The sequence below is a fragment of the Phaseolus vulgaris genome, chromosome 7, assembly GCF_000499845.2.
Source record: "Phaseolus vulgaris cultivar G19833 chromosome 7, P. vulgaris v2.0, whole genome shotgun sequence".
Lineage (NCBI taxonomy): Eukaryota > Viridiplantae > Streptophyta > Magnoliopsida > Fabales > Fabaceae > Phaseolus > Phaseolus vulgaris.
Window position 1 is genome coordinate 30,983,700 of NC_023753.2, and position 16,233 is coordinate 30,999,932.

A 16,233-nucleotide genomic window follows, 5' to 3' on the forward strand; every position below is an offset into this window, starting at 1 on the left:
TCACAGTAAGTACTTTATGTTTATACGGTTATAGTATATGCAATGACTATGATCAATAATTCTGAAGGATTTATCACAAAAGAAAATTTCTGAAACATTAATACATAAAATAATTAAATGTAAAATGATAATTAGGTGTAGCCTATTAAGGTGTGCAGGTCAATTGCTTCGAATTGTAATTAGAAACTAATTCAAACAATACTAAACTAAAAGATATTTTTATTAGGTTTGGTTTCAATTTAATATAAAATTTAAATCAAACTAAAAATTCAATTTGAATTAATTTTATGATTTTTTTTATCATAAAATTGTTAAATATTTTCATAAAAAGTTGTAAAATTATCAAATAAATAAATATTGTGTAATTAATCTTTTTAACAATTCTCATATCTCACTACAAGAAAATCATGAAATAGAAATCAATTTTTAAAGACAAAAAATAATTAGTTGCTATAGTAACTAAATCATAGACTCTGTCAGAAACTAAACAAATTTTAGTTTTTAAATTAGTTTTATTATTGTTAAATGGTTTTTAAATTAATGTCTAATTAGCAAAGGATTTTGCTACCAATTATTTAGATTCTAAATTTGGTAGAAAAACTTGATGGCTAATTAAACACCAATTTAAAAACTAAATATTTTTAGTCTCTAAAATGATATATAATTTAATCACTATTTTATATATATATATAAATCACATAGTTTTACTGTTAGAAACTATATTAAATACAAATTTATTATCATATTTTGATAATTCTAAATATATTATAAGTATAACATAATAAAATCCTAAAACAAATTTCAATAGACACTATGTATATGTTTTAGTAGTGGCTAATTAACTCTAAATATATAATATTATATTTCAGCATAATAAGGGTTTAGTTTGATTCTTAATTTGAAATCCAAAACCTAAATCGAATTTATTGGTAGAGAATTTTTTTAAAAATGTTAAATTTTATTCGATTTTGACACTCTTAGTTCCCGCATGTAAACATAACTCAAGATTATGATTTATATGTGGAAAAAATTGATTTTCTTAAGATGTGGTTTGATTACCAAATTGTTGCTTTTATTTCACTCATTATTATATAAATTGTTAATATTATTTATCCTAATTATTTCTTATTTTCACATTTCTCGTATTAAATATAACCATGTCAAACAACGAAAACATTTTTAGATCAACACAAAACAATGAGAAAGCTAAAAGTTATAAAATACGAATCTCCAACTATTGTTATAATGAAAAACTACAAATTCTTCCATTCTTGTATATTCCAATATAACGTCAACATTATTTAAAAATAAAATTAAGATCATAATACTAAGTAATTCAAATATAAGCCATAACTCATTATATATTATCATCATTTTAAAAGTATAAAACAGGTATTTATATAATTAAGTAACAACATAATATAACAAAAAGATAATATAAAAATATGTAATATACGTGGGACGAGACATATATTTCATACTATAATGGCTGTTTATGGTAAAATTAGATAAAAAAAAGGTACCTTGAAGTTGAAAATTAATTGAAAAATAATTAAACTAAAGTCTTTCGGTAAAACTAATGGTCAACTAGTTAAAAGTTGTAAAATGGTGATAAAGGTCTAATTTATTATTAAATCAAATTTTAATATTAGGTAATTAGATATTTTATTATTTTTTATTTTTAATTCATTTTAATTTTTATGTAAATTAAATTTCAAGTAATGTTTGTGTACAAATTATTCTTCGTTAAAATTTAAAAGTAATAATTTTTTTAATAAAAATGTTTCATTAAAATAAAAAATAAAAAATTGAATAATTAACACAAAAAAACAAAAGTGATACAAACCAATAATTCAAAAAAATAGTAAAAAAATAATGCAAGAATAGTAGTCATAAAAAATCAAAGTTTTCTATTATTATTTTAAAGAGTAAAATTGATAAAATATATAAAGTTTATTTTGATAAATGATTTTGAATGTAATTTCAAGAGATTTTTTTTTAAAGAACTATTTTCCAAACATAAATGAAATAGTTTTATCACAATTTCATCTCTTAATAAATGAATTGTTTTGTCAAAACACTATATCTATATCTATTTTTATTAAAATTTCTAGATAAATACAATCTTATTGAATATTTTTGTTGATACCACATTTTTTTTGTGATCTAATACTTTTCGTTAAACACTAAATAGCTGATTTGCATCAAAACCTATTTCTTGTATTTTAACTGATATTTATTTTAAAAAAATATTGATCCATAGTCTTGTTAGTTTATCTCGTACTATTGCTATTTACTTCAAATATATATATATATATATATATATATATATATATATATACTTTTGAAATAATATATTAACGTAATATATAACATACAACGAAAAAAAGATATATATATTTTTTTCATTTTTCCATTGTATTTATTACGTTCATATATTAGCCATTTTAATAATTTGACCTATGCTCCAAAGTTTATAGACATGGTCCTATTGGCCTTTTTATCCTTTTCACATTATTGAGGCCACTTGTGCGACAAAAGAATCTTGCTAAATATTTAGGTTATTTTTTTATGAACTTATTTCTTAGGCAACTTGAAGCCGTGATTTGAAAACTGGTTAGGATCCAATGACAAAAAACTAAGGTCCCCACAAAAATTATATTTACAAGTTTTATGTTTGATATATTATGGTATGGCTTTTAGTGGTTCATTATTTATATCTAACTTTCATTTCCACCTGAAAATTGTTTCAATAATTTTAGTAAAGATCTGGTCTTTGTACTTTGGCTTGATGTTTTAAGTTTAAAAATGCAAACCCAAATCCAGAATTTTATTCTCCTAAATAGCAACCAAATATTCATTACCCGTTGGATCTTGCTTAAATTTGGTCAATAGGTGTGTGATTATTGGCTTTCAATGTTGATGGATAATTACATGTATGGAGTGTGAGATAAGAGCTATCATGTATGTACAAAGTAGCTTTGTATAAAACAAAATTATAAGAAAATATACTAAAAAAAATAAAAAAAATATAAGAGACTCAATATATTCCTAATCTCCTTTCCTAGTTCATTAATATATTTTTGTATTGTGAAAATCAAATTCATAAAATGACATCTTATGTTGAAAACAACATCTAACATTAAATAGGTTGAATTCCATCTTGTTTCTAACATTCAAGGAAATATAATTCTTATATTCAATGTTTTATTTTTCAATACACTCTTTGAATTTCATACATCTAGAAGGAGATATAATATATTTCACTATAACACGAATTTTTAAACACAAAGTTGTCAATCTCTTTTAGCCTACCACTCACAATTAAGTTTACAATATGTGCACAACAACCCATACAAATATAGTCATAATTCAAAAACAAAGTTATTCTAAGATAATAGTTTTTTCTTTAAGTGTTTCACTCTTGTTTCATTTGATGTAATATTATTTGTCGTTAAGGTCAAAACATGATTCAACCTCATTCATGCAAACATGACTCAACAAATTTTGTCATCATTTCTCCTATATGACTTATTAGTAATCATTAAAATGCAATAAAGAAAATTGTAGCTTGAGCAACGCACAACTATGTAAAATGATATTCTCATATGATGAGGGATGAAGATGAAACTTCTAGTTTTTCAACTATACATCATTTACATTTTTAATGCAAAATTGGACACTAAAACCAAAAATGTATTTCAGGTATAACTTAGATCCTAAAATCTTGAAAAATGAAGTCCTACCACTCCTCAATAAAATGTCTATGATGCTAGGAGATTTCTAAAGGACCCTGTTTTACCACCTCGAGAAGATCATTATGTCTCTACACATCCTTATCAATATGCACAAGAGAATTCCAACCTTAATCAAACCATATTCTTATTTTTTATCCTTCGATGATGAATGTATATTTGGTAAGATTGTGCATAGAAAAAATAAAAAACTAGAAAACATGAATACAACACATAAGGATACCTTATGACAAATACAAAGTACACCATATTTTAAAAGTAATAAGATAACACATTACATCAGACATATGAAATCGATATAAATTTAACATAAAATCAAAATAAATGCATGAAATATAATAGTTATGGACATCAATTGATTGTGATCAAATGTTAACATTTACTATGCAATTTTAATTTCCTATGTATGAATACCTAGATAATGACAACTTAAAAGACATATTGTACCGGAAAGACAACAATAGGCTAATTTAATGGAAGAAATGATTCTAAATATCTGTTGAGATTGCAACTTCACTCTTTTTTATTCAACAAAACAAGCCAAAACCTATTGTGAATTGTACCTCAAACCATCCAACATTCTCATGAATAGGAATTACATGAGTAAAATTAGTGATGCTGGTCTTACATATTTAGTCCCTCTTTTTGTTGTTGACAATATGTCACAATATTGCACGACTTTTTTTACTATTGGAAATCAAATATTAATATCAAACACATATTAACATTAAAGAAACGAGAACAAGAAACAAAGTATGAAGAAGATGATGGATACCATTCAGTCATAACATTCACATAACAAGGAGGTTGAAAACCTAAAATTTTGTTCAAGAACTTACTAGCAGAAATTATCCTAGTTGGATTTTTGTCTCTCCTTTGTGGGTCCAATAAAGATGACAAATGTACATAATAGAGTAGAATAAGATTTATTTGAACTTGTAATTGCTAAATAATTTGGGCTTAGAAAATGGGCTAGATATAGTAGGTTTTGGGCTTAATTTGAGTATATTGTAGATTAGGGTTTCTAGACCTATCCAGGATTTCAATTGAGCTTCTCTTGGCCCAAGAGAAACTCTAGATCGGGCCTAGATTCACCTTGTGCGCCAAACATGTTTCACATGTCTAATCACATGGCAAGTGTGATTAGCTTAGGTGCCTAGTTTGAATTCAAAATTCCATTTGTTTCATGAATTGGTCGAATTTGTTACCTATAAATAAATGTGCTAGATTATGTAATTTTTAGCTTGAATGAGAGAAAATTTATGTTCTTTATGTTGTCTAAATTAAGTCATAAACACTTGTCTTGAGCTTTTTCTAGGATAGTCTTCTAGATAGTCTGAACCTGAACTTTTCCCTAGTAAATAGACTCGACTTTTCACTAAGCATTCTCCCGCTTTCATTTTACGAATTCAGAACTCTTCTCTAATTCTACCTAGCTTCGACACTCTTTCACCAATCCATCATCCATCAAAAATCAAGAAACTACATTAGGAGAAGGACATAAAAAAAAGCATTAAAAAATTGATATTTATGGTTCACAATTGAATTTACCTCTCTGTCATAAAATTAAAGTTTATCACATTGAAATTTAAGGATCAACAACAAAGAAGGAAAAGAGAAGAGAATTAAGATATGTTTTTTTTATTTCTTTTTGAACTGAATGTAATTTAGATTGAAAATTCAGATTTTTTATAATTTTTAAAATTTAAATAAAAAAATCAAAATTCAAATTTAAGTAAATGAATTTTCAGTGAAACAAGTGAAAAAGTGTACCAGTTTGATACAGATATTTTTTTTTTTACCGATACTTAAATAGTAGGCTCAAAATATATTAAGCTATTTTGATACACAATTATCTAGAACCACATACCAAAACAACAATTTCAAGTAAAATAAGTCACACTAGAATGTGGTTGAACAAACTCTTTTATTATATCCTCAAATAAATAAAAAAATTTATAAATGAAAATTAAGTAATATTGAATGAAAAATTCCAGTTGTTTCCACAAGCCCATTTGTCAATCGTTCTTGCCCTCTTCAATTCCTTCTTAATTTTTAACAATTATTAGAAAAAAGTCATCGGACAGAGAGGTTGGAATGGAACCTAGAAGTAGTTTAAACAAAGAGGACATAGAAAACAATGATGTTTAAGTAGTATTTTATTGCATAATACAAACTTAATAATTTAATAAATGCAAAGTCGCTTTCCCATCACTCTAATCAACAATGATTAACATTCCAAATTGAAAGCAAAATTAATCCGAATTTGCTACTTAAGGTTTTGTTTTATGAGGTTAGAAAATGGCACTAGTTTAGGGATTTTGTTTTATTGGAGCTTCTAAACTTTACATTGAATTGTCACACCAATACATCTTTTCTCTTAGTGCACACCCATTACAAACCACCGGATATTACATAGAATTTCTTCTATCAACACAAAATATGCCATTTAAAAAAGTCACCTCCTTTCTTTTTACCATTGCATATTCTTAATTCAGTTCCAATCAAAATAATAACTGCAACTTTGTATTATAATTTAAATAAAGTATTTATATCCCATTACTGTCATGTATAACAAATTCAGTTTAATCCAATGAGCAAAACGTTTAAATTTATGATATATTTAAAATTATTTTTGAATTGAAAAATATATAACAATATGCGAATATTCTTGTTTAAAAAGAAAACAAAAACAAATTCGAATTCTTGAGACGCCGCGTAAGGGTAAAAAGATTTATTTTTATTTGTTATAATGTGATTTTTTTTACCTTTTAAGAAAAAACATGCCACAGCAAAACGGTTAAAGTAGAAAACAACGCAAGATCCAATTCATATAAAAAATATTCGAAATTGCATGCAGGTTCAGGAAGCGCAGAGAGTCCACGCTATCGAGATTGTCGACACGCGAGTGAGTGTGGCGCGTGTATAAGGCTTTTATTTGTACACAGCAATAGCAATAGCAATAGCACAGTGAGAAGACATAGCGCACTCGTTTAGTTGATCACCGTTCACCTGCCGGTGACGGGATTCAAAAACAGCCGCCTCTCTCTATTTCTCTCCCTCTGACCAGAATCTGTTCCATTCGTCTTCTCTGGTTTTGATTCCAATTCGCTGGGGTAAGAATTCGATACACCGTTTTTCTTCGTGCAGGGGAATTTCGGGGTATCTGATCTCATTATGTTTTGCTTCATTTTCACGTTTTTTGTTGCGTTACTTCACTCCACTTTGCATCGCATTGTCTAACTCCACTTCCCTCCCAATTCCGATCCTACGCTGGTTTTCCTACCGCCTCTGTTTCTCTCTTTCTCGCTCTTTCTTTTAATTATTTTTAACTTTTCAAGTTTGTTGTTAATTTAATCAATTTGCATGCCTATTCGTGTGAGTCTGATTTGCTTTCGTCCTTTTTTTAAGTGTTGTTTGCTGCGTGAAAGTGTTTGATAATCGGTTTATGCTTTTCTCTTTGATGTATTGGATTGGTATCATTCCTCTCTGAACTCTAAACTTCATAGAAATAATAGAGAAAGAAACTGAAAACGTTTAGTGGTTAAAGCACTCATACTCCAGTTATATTTCATTTAGAGAGACATGTAACCACTCTTCTTCTCATGTTTGGTTTGTAAATCCAAGCTATTGTAAAAAAAAGAATCCTTATCTTTACAAATAGAAGGAAAGATGGTTATGAATATAAGGAAACTATGCTTGGTCTGTACTTTAGCCTATGATAGACTTGTGTCACAGAAAATTTTATGTTGAAAAATGAAAGATTGGGGATGAGAATTTAAGTCTGTATTTGAGGCTGTTGTCTGTAGTTGGACTGCATGTCTTTTTTTAGTATGTATTGTGTAAATTGAGAGAAAGGTAGCAATGCTATGGTTGCATAATGACCACAAGAGCTGGTTTCCATATTGAGAGGAGCCTGTGGGTCATTGGTTTATCTTCTGGTATCTAGGCGCCTGAAATCTCTTCATAATTTCATTTCTCTAATTGGACAGGGCAAACTATAAGGTGAGGCAGGAGATAACTTGATTATCAGTTTCTCTTGCTACTGTAAATGAAATAAATACCTGACTAACTTACTTATCAATCAAACAAGAATGGTTTTGAATTGGGGATGGAGAGATAGAGAGGAAGTGGTCGTTCATTCTGAACCTAAATCACAGTGAACTATGAACTATTATAGGAATTAACTTGATATCTTGCTTTAGAACTTTGAGGTTTGTGATCATCTGCAATTATGATTTCATTTAGTACGTTTCTATTTTTTACTTGTTTTCAGGATTGGGCATGCTTTTTATCTAGTCTGTCTTTGATGATGAGGTTTTATAATCTTCAGAAGTTCTTACTAGTGAGTTGCTTTCTTTATTGAGTAACTTTTTGTATTACAGATTAGAGTACTTTTTCCTTTCACAGATCTGAAGATTGATGACAAATAGTCTGTTTTGGGTATCAAAAATCAAGTTGAGTGGTATTTTGCTGGTGAGCATTATGGGGGAAAATGCAGGGTTTAAAATTTTATATATTGACTGAAAACTGATATTTTTATCCTTTTAATCAACAATGAAGGAAAATAATGGAAGCACATCCTACTTTTTCCATTGAAAGATCAAAGCAACTCAATAACATGGGGATGTCTGGAGCACTTTCTTCATCTTTGTCAGTCCTTCCAATACCCTCAGAAGACATGTATCTCAGGCTGCCTGAATCACAGTTGGATATAGTAGAACAAGACCTTGTGACAAGACCTTTTACTCATTCAAGTTATTTGAATTCCAATGGAGTAGTTGGGCATATTTTTTCGTCTTCCCCTGGATATTCAACTGATCTTCATCACTCATCTCTTTCACCCGATGAAAAACACTCTACTAATGCTCATTTTATTTCACAATCATCAACCAACATTTCCCAATTCCCTTTATCATACTCTTCAAATACTGGACCACCAAATTCAGCAACACCAAGCCACTTTTCCAAAGGAAACAGTGCTTCCTGGCATACAGGTTCCCTGCCGAATTTTCTAGATTTTCCTGCACATGACTCAATTGATGATAATAGGGTAGAAAGTAGTGCTTGCCCTATAATGGCATCCGAGGAGTATGGTAAGCAAAATGATTGGCAGGAGTGGGCTGAGCGGCTAATCAGTGATGATGACACTTTGACTTCTAATTGGGATGACCTTCTTACTGACAATATTCAAGACATTGAGCCGAAGGTGAACTATTTCATAACTCAGATCAATATTAGCTTTCAGAGGAAACTGATAGGTAATTTATTCAAGGAATGTGTTCGGATCTCATTTTGTGGCTTTAGGTGCCATTTCAGGTTGCAAAACCACTTTCACAGTTTCCAGGACATCAATGCCAAGGTCAACAACAACTTCCTGCTTCCTTTGTAGACAATTGCATTGGCCTCTCTTGCTCAGCAAATTCAACTCCAGCCAAGTCACGAATGCGTTGGACACCAGAACTTCACGAGGCATTTGTAGAGGCTGTCAACCAACTTGGGGGAAGTGAAAGTACTATAATCTATTTTTCTCTGTTTGGTAAGTCCTTAGCCTTACTTTGCTAACCTTCGTTCTCATTTTTTTTTCCCGTTTTTCTGTCTTTTATCTGCAGGAGCTACTCCAAAGGGTGTGCTGAAGCTCATGAAAGTTGAAGGATTAACTATATATCATGTGAAAAGCCATTTGCAGGTATGTGCACTCTGCTTTTAACTCCTTTGTTTGTTTGGTAGCATCTGTGCTTTTACTGAAACAGATTTGGTTTGAGATGAAGAAATACAGGACAGCTAGATATAGGCCGGAGTCATCTGAAGGTACATAAATTATGTCTCGTATAATATGCAATATTTATCAGCATGCATTAATTATAATTATCTGTTTTGTTCGAGTAAGTATTTCTTTGATGCCACTATAAAATAAAACCAATCTTTCACTGCAACATTTATTGTAGGATTAAAAGCTCATCAAGTAGATCAGTCTTGATTGGAAACTAGGTTATTAAATACCTATTAATGCATAATATCCTGTGCCAATGGTTAGATTAATGCAAATCACCTTGAATGCCAAACTATTGAATCGTGTAAAGCACTTAATATCTTAAACTGATGTTAATGAATTTATGATTTTGAGTTAGATATGCACTTGGATTCTTTTCCTATACTATCCCTGTATTAGTTGTGAAGTGCTTAACATTGGTATTTTTTTTAGAATGCAGAAACTTCAGATCTGAATTTATTTGAATATACAAATAAAATTAAGATTTAAATAACTTCTTGGTCTTTATATTATACTCCCTTTATTCTTGAATATAGGCAAAAAAACCTCACGGATGTTGTCTCATATATAAGCAAATTTTAATTATTTTCACCCTATTTTAATGAGGTTTTTCCTAAAAAACCCTTCCTTTAATTGAGATTTTATTTCCAGTGACTTGTTTATTCTTGATATCAAGTTCCAATGAAAAATAGTTTTGGAAAGTTTATTTTTTTATTTAGAATTGGTGCATTTAAATAATTCTAACTAACTTTCTTAATTGGCATAAATTAGTGTTTTGCTAATATTCAAGAGGAGGAAGTATGTTTTTTTTTTTATCCTCAAAACTATTTTTTTCTGTTTGCATCCGTATTAAAATAAAGGTTTCATTTTAGTCCGTGAAGTTCTGGTCATTAGTCATGATGATGCGGCTAACAAATTGAATAAGCAGTTTAATTTCTAATGGCAAGAACTAAAACGAAAGCCTTCTCATTTGGAAGGAACCTATATCAAAAGTTTATGATTGCACATATACTGGAACCATAAGTTAAGAGACTAAAATTGAAAAAAAGAATTATCAGGGACACAAACAGCAAAAGAAAAAGAGGACTAAAATGAAACGGTGCATATATTATAAGGACTAAAAACTTGTATAAGTCTAAAATTATTTTGAGTGCATGAAAATAAGAGGACGGAACAATTTTTAACTAATCTAAGCCTCTTGGATATTTCCCAATTCTCTCTCTGTGTCTCTCCCCATGAACCACCTTCTGTTTCCAGAAACCTACGCTTGTTCAAGAAACTCAAAAATCGCCTACTAACGTGTCTGAGAAATTGACCTAGACCACAGTGATTGTTGTATAGAACTGGTGTGTCATGAGTCAATTCCTTGAAACTAGAGCCACAATCCTCTGTGCTGTAAGCTGATCAAAAGTTCCCTTTTTGATTATGGCAGGAGTTACGGAGAAAAAAGGAAGTTCCATTGAGGAGATGTCATCTCTAGATTTAAAAACGTAAGTATGCTATTTACTGCTTTTTAAATAATTTATGTTATACAGTCTTACCATAAACGTTGATACATCAAATTGATAGACAGAAGTTCATTCTTTAACATGACTTTGCTGGTGCAAATGTTACATCCTCAGAAGAATTTAAATGGATTATGTTGCACGTCATGTATGGTATATGGAATGCGCTGTTAAGTTCGTTTCTTCAGATGGCAATTATTGTTCAGTATCTTACCACTTAACCTGAGCTGAGTATAAGGATTAGAATAGAAGAGGCTTTGTTACTGTATCTTCGAATAGAAGCTACGACAAGGTCCAAAAAGTATTAGTATTTGGAGCAACAAGTGGCTTAGAATTTTCAGTGACCAGGATTAAGGCCACAATAAGGCCAATATATGGTTCCATGTAAAATTTTTGGTAATATTTCAGAAACAGTAACTATTATGCTGACTTTACTTTTCTATTACTGACAGTGGTATCGAGATTACTGAAGCTCTACGACTACAAATGGAGGTTCAGAAGCGGCTCCATGAACAGCTTGAGGTGTGAACTTCATTCCTCTAGAATTTATTTCTAACATATATAAATGAATTTAATTGTATTACAAGGGTGGTTCAAATTCAGCTTGAAAGATTTATTTCTATAGGAATCACTATTTTTGAAACTATATCGGTCATTGATCCTAGGCACAATTAACTAATCATGAACCGTGGTCAAAACTTTCATATGCTCACACACGCCGAGTGAGAGATTAAAGCTGTTAAAACAATTCGTGAAGATCATGTAAACATGACTCCTATAAGCTCATTAAAGTTTACTTAATATTAAAAAGGTATTAATAATATAACAATACTAATACATAATTCAACATCTCAATTCCATTATTAAAAAAATAACAAATTAATAAAGTATCATAGTTTTGTAGTACATTACAGTCAAATTACACCCAAATCATGCATAAACAAACATAATATAATATAAAATTAAAATAATATAAGCATATCACTGATGTAATTAAAGACAAATTAGATATCACTAATATAATATATGAAAATAAAATCACAAAATATAAAAATGCGAGTCTGGAAGTCAGGTTGCTGAGAGCAAATATTCACTAAATGACAACATCACAGTATAGAAACTAAAACACTAACTCACAAAAAGTAGAGACTTGAATGGAACTAGGAAGTAGAATGGGTGCCGCTGGTTGTTATTGTCTCGCTGCCTTCCACAGGTCTTGCTGAACTCAGTCACCAAGAGGAAAAACGCATAGAGCAGACGAGAAAGGATGAAAATCGGGAGACTCCAAAAAAAGTTTGATTGCGAGAATAGAATACAAGAGAAGCCTTGAATATTTGTTTTAATAAAAAAAGGACTCAAAATGTCCCTATGCAGTTCGCTGTGAACAAAAAATCCTTCACCCGGTGAAACTCACGAACTTGTCTAAGAACTCGTGAGTTTTGGTCGACTCTACCGATTTCGCTCGAGGACTCAAAAACCAAGTTTGCTGGTGGGTTAATCAGGTTTGCATAATATTAGCACCTAAACTCCTACATCTATTTAAAGTCTATAACTTAGACTTAGAAGACAACTCTCACTTGATTAATGTCACAAGGCAATTGATGTCACCTACGATATCTAATTGTCCTATTGGGAATGAAACTCATCCTTAGTTTTGATATCAATTATTGGATCGAACATTTATCACTAGACCTAAAGTTATTGATAGTCAACATACAGCTCTTTAATTGAGAGCCTAATAACTTGAGTCCTACAATTCGATTGACTTGATCCACCTAACGCTCATTAATCTCATATCACTTAGGAGTTGAGGCCAAAAGTAATTTAAATATATTTTTCTCAACCTTCTAAGGTGGCCTTTAAAGACAAACCGTAATGCAGTTTCGAGTTCCAAAGCGGATAATACCTCTAATGTAGTGATTGACCCTAACAATGCAATCTTAACGGATTTGAAGTTGGAATATTGATGTCATCTATGAGAATGAAAAAGAGGTTCAAAAAACAAACTCTTATTCTCTAGGAGTAATGGAAAAGTGGTTTAAAAAAAGAACCATCATTCCCCTTAACCCTCCACTAGGGGAATTGTTCCAACAAACTCAATAGTCTCACATTGTTTAGGAGACAAGGCCATTTATGGACAAAACTGTGACAAAGCTCTGAGCTCTAGAGCATAGAATATCTCAGATGCAGTGATTGACCCTAACGATGTTATATCTACTAATTTGAGGTTGAAACATTATAAAAAAGTGTTTCTAAAGACAAACTCTTGTTCCCTTTATCCCTTGACTTGGTGGTTTGTTCCAGTATGCTCAATTGTCTCATATTACTTAGGAGTTGAGGTTGAAGACAATTTAAATACATATTCCTCATTTAACCCTTCACGATGCTTTTAAGGAAAAAATCATAACGGAACTCCAAATTTCAAAACTTCAAAACGGACAATAACTTATATACGGTGATTGACCCTAACAATATCATCTTAACGTACTTGAGGTCATATATATAACATTTATATTATGTCAATTTTGATTATATCAATGAAGTTTTAGATAATTTTAGCTTAATATAAGATTTTGTAAATAAAATCTATATATGATAACTTTCAATCCAGTGGTAGATTTTGAGATAAAATTATTCAGTAAAAAACTATTGAATTGTTCAAGAGTTGGTGTAATTTTTTTAAAGTAATTCTTAGGCCAATTACAAATGTTAGTAAAGAAGATAAACGCAAGTTCAAGTTACCGGGGGTAGCTTCTTCATGAGCCTAGAGATAATTTCTCTTCAGGTACACCTTTGCCCTTACCTTCTCAAGGTGCAGGAATTGTTTGCCGACGAAAGCCGTTGGGCTACCTGTGCTATGCGATGCTGAAATTACCCTATGAGCTGTATCTCTCATGCTACTATTAGATTTTTTAGCCTATTGGGCACCCTGTCCATAATATCTTCAGCATTTGCTAATGGTTTACTGTATTAAATAGTACCTCCTAAGTGTACTAGTCCATCAGATATGTTATATTAATGTGTCTCTCTCATAGCACTTAAAATTAGAACAGTAGCACATAATTTTCAACTACAGGTCTTCTAGATATCTTCTTAGTACAGTAGCAGTGAGTAATTTTCTGTTGTGTCTCTCATCATTAATATTTAAATTTTGTGGGTTTACGTTAACTTTGATTGAGTTTGCAAACTTTCTGTGAAAATCAATTTCCAATATGTGGTATCTTAGCAAAAATTTTGTTACTTCAAACTCAGGTTTACTTAAAAAATAAATTCTATAGATCACATTGATCCTAAATCGCGTTTACTTTTCTAGTATAGTCATGTAGGACATGATAAAATGCATTTAGTGTTCTTGACTGTTAGTTTGTAGAAAGTTGCACTTAATTAATTGTAGCCTTGGTAATAGTCTTCACTGAGTCTGTTAGGAGACTGTATCTTATGCGGATCCTGTTATAGACGAGATGGATCATATGCAGAAACCGTACACTACTTCTTACCCTTAAGAAAGCTATTTTCATTCCCTAAATTCTCTCTCTAAAAGATTGTTGAGATACATATAATTAAAATATTCTGTTTGGATTATTGAAATTTAATACATAAAAGAGTTATTGAACGGAGTATCTTCATCATAAGTATATAACATCAACTCCATACACAAAAGCTAAGAAAGGGGCACGCCGTCTTACTTGCATATGCATTTGCTACACAATGTTTTTGGTACCGGTAATTATTTTTAAAATAAAATTCCAAACTGCTTATCAATTTTTTACTGGCTTGGCCTGTTGGGAATTCAGTTTTGTGGCTTGATTGGAGGACCAATATCAGAACAATCACTGGTTTTCCAATCCAACTAGCCGGTTTGATTTGGTATTTTCAACCATGCTTGCAATTGCCATGATTATAGAAGTTCATGTTTTATAGCACATGGGATCTGTGAATAATTTTTTACATGTAATTGAAGTCGACTAGAAGTGAAGTTTGGGTGTTTGTAAGCTAGGTGAAAGACATTGAAGGGGTGTAAGTATTCTCTAGAGAAATAATTTAATATTGTTTATTATTCATCTTGTTCCCTGTATTTTAATTCATATTTTATTAATTTATCTTAGAATAAATTATAATTCATTTACTGGTCATGCTCAGTCTTATATCTTTGACTTGTTGAAGATACAAATTGTAGTTCCAAGATTTACAGCAATTTCTCATGAATGTTGTGTTATGTCGTTCTCATATCTCTTTCGTTGTTCTAATTTCGATCTTCTCCTCCCCTTCTTTTTTCTGTCAGATTCAAAGAAATCTACAGTTGCGAATAGAAGAACAAGGAAGGTACCTCCAGATGATGTTTGAGAAGCAATGTAAATCTGGAACGGAAACGTTGAAGGCATCATCATCTACCATTGAGACTCAATCTGGAGTATCTTCAAATGCCACGAGAGATTTCCCGGTCAAAAGTGTTTTGGAAGCATCACAAGGACCTGATCAAGCTAACGGCAGTACCCCAGTTGAGGAAGGCTCACTGGAAAAGGTTGGGAATCCTGATTCTCCCAAAACTCAACATGCTATTGCTAGTGGTGATAGTGCACAAGCCCCAAAACGTCAAAGAACAGAGTAAGACATGAATGTGCCGAATCACAGGATCAAAACATGATGGGTCGAGCTCGTAAGTTATGAGTATCTTCTGTCTTATTGTGATGAATGAGTGCAATGCACATTTAGCAGAAGATCTTCAATTGCTTGAAAGGCTTAGGTCAAGTTTTGCCGTTAGAAATCCTTCTTGGTAGATAGTTTGTAAATATCAGTATCACTGTAAGCCATACTACAGCTTGCGCATACTCTATATCCCTAGAATGCGGAACCCTTCATGCGCCCCCTCCCCCCAGAAGAATAAAAACAAATAATGAGTCAAAGTTAACGAGCTTTCATGTGGGAGATTCAATTGGTCGCTCGTTTTTTCCTCTTTCCTGCATCTCTAATGTGAAAAAATGTAATACAAACACCTTTTTAGTTCATAGATACTAAAATTTAATAGAGAGAGATTAAAAGTAATAAACTTAAATTATTTTAGTCGTTTAATTTGATAAAATTGTTTTTTAGTCCGTACGAAAAAATTGTAAGAATTAGTCTTCTGAAAAATATAATATTTTTTTAGTATTTTAAAAATTCCACTTAAATTAATCATAAAACAGGTGTTGATCCTTTTCAG

General features: G+C 30.7%; 1 protein-coding gene across 12 annotated transcripts; it reads left to right on the forward strand.

The window, feature by feature from the left end:
- The first annotated feature begins 6,562 nt into the window (after positions 1-6,562).
- LOC137829948 (protein PHOSPHATE STARVATION RESPONSE 1-like) lies at positions 6,563-15,966 on the forward strand. Of its 12 annotated transcripts, none has more exons than XR_011084117.1 (10): positions 6,605-6,871; positions 8,032-8,100; positions 8,319-8,964; positions 9,063-9,267; positions 9,368-9,444; positions 9,527-9,566; positions 10,961-11,018; positions 11,486-11,555; positions 12,247-12,535; positions 15,316-15,966. XR_011084117.1 is itself a non-coding variant. In XM_068636981.1 (10 exons), exons 4-10 carry the CDS (start codon positions 8,326-8,328, stop codon positions 15,640-15,642), a joined length of 1,416 nt encoding a protein of 471 aa, XP_068493082.1. In that variant the 5' UTR covers positions 6,714-6,871; positions 8,032-8,072; positions 8,166-8,231; positions 8,319-8,325; the 3' UTR covers positions 15,643-15,966. The 12 variants fall into 12 exon arrangements, 10 of the variants coding, with proteins under 10 accessions (XP_068493083.1, XP_068493081.1, XP_068493087.1 ...); XM_068636981.1 differs by lacking the exon at positions 12,247-12,535 and adding an exon at positions 8,166-8,231 and having other exon boundaries at positions 6,714-6,871; positions 8,032-8,072; XR_011084116.1 differs by lacking the exon at positions 8,032-8,100 and adding an exon at positions 8,141-8,231 and having other exon boundaries at positions 6,717-6,871.
- Positions 15,967-16,233: the final 267 nt, after the last annotated feature.

What these genes read in the sequence shown, in the direction of transcription:
- LOC137829948 (XM_068636982.1), top strand. Translation starts at nt 8,326, where the DNA reads ATGGAAGCACATCCTACTTTTTCCATTGAAAGATCAAAGCAACTCAAT. An exon ending in ATGTGAAAAGCCATTTGCAG is followed by an intron (nt 9,445 to 9,526) that starts GTATGTGCACTC and finishes TTTGAGATGAAG; the next exon opens with AAATACAGGACAGCTAGATA. An exon ending in TCATCTCTAGATTTAAAAAC is followed by an intron (nt 11,019 to 11,485) that starts GTAAGTATGCTA and finishes TATTACTGACAG; the next exon opens with TGGTATCGAGATTACTGAAG.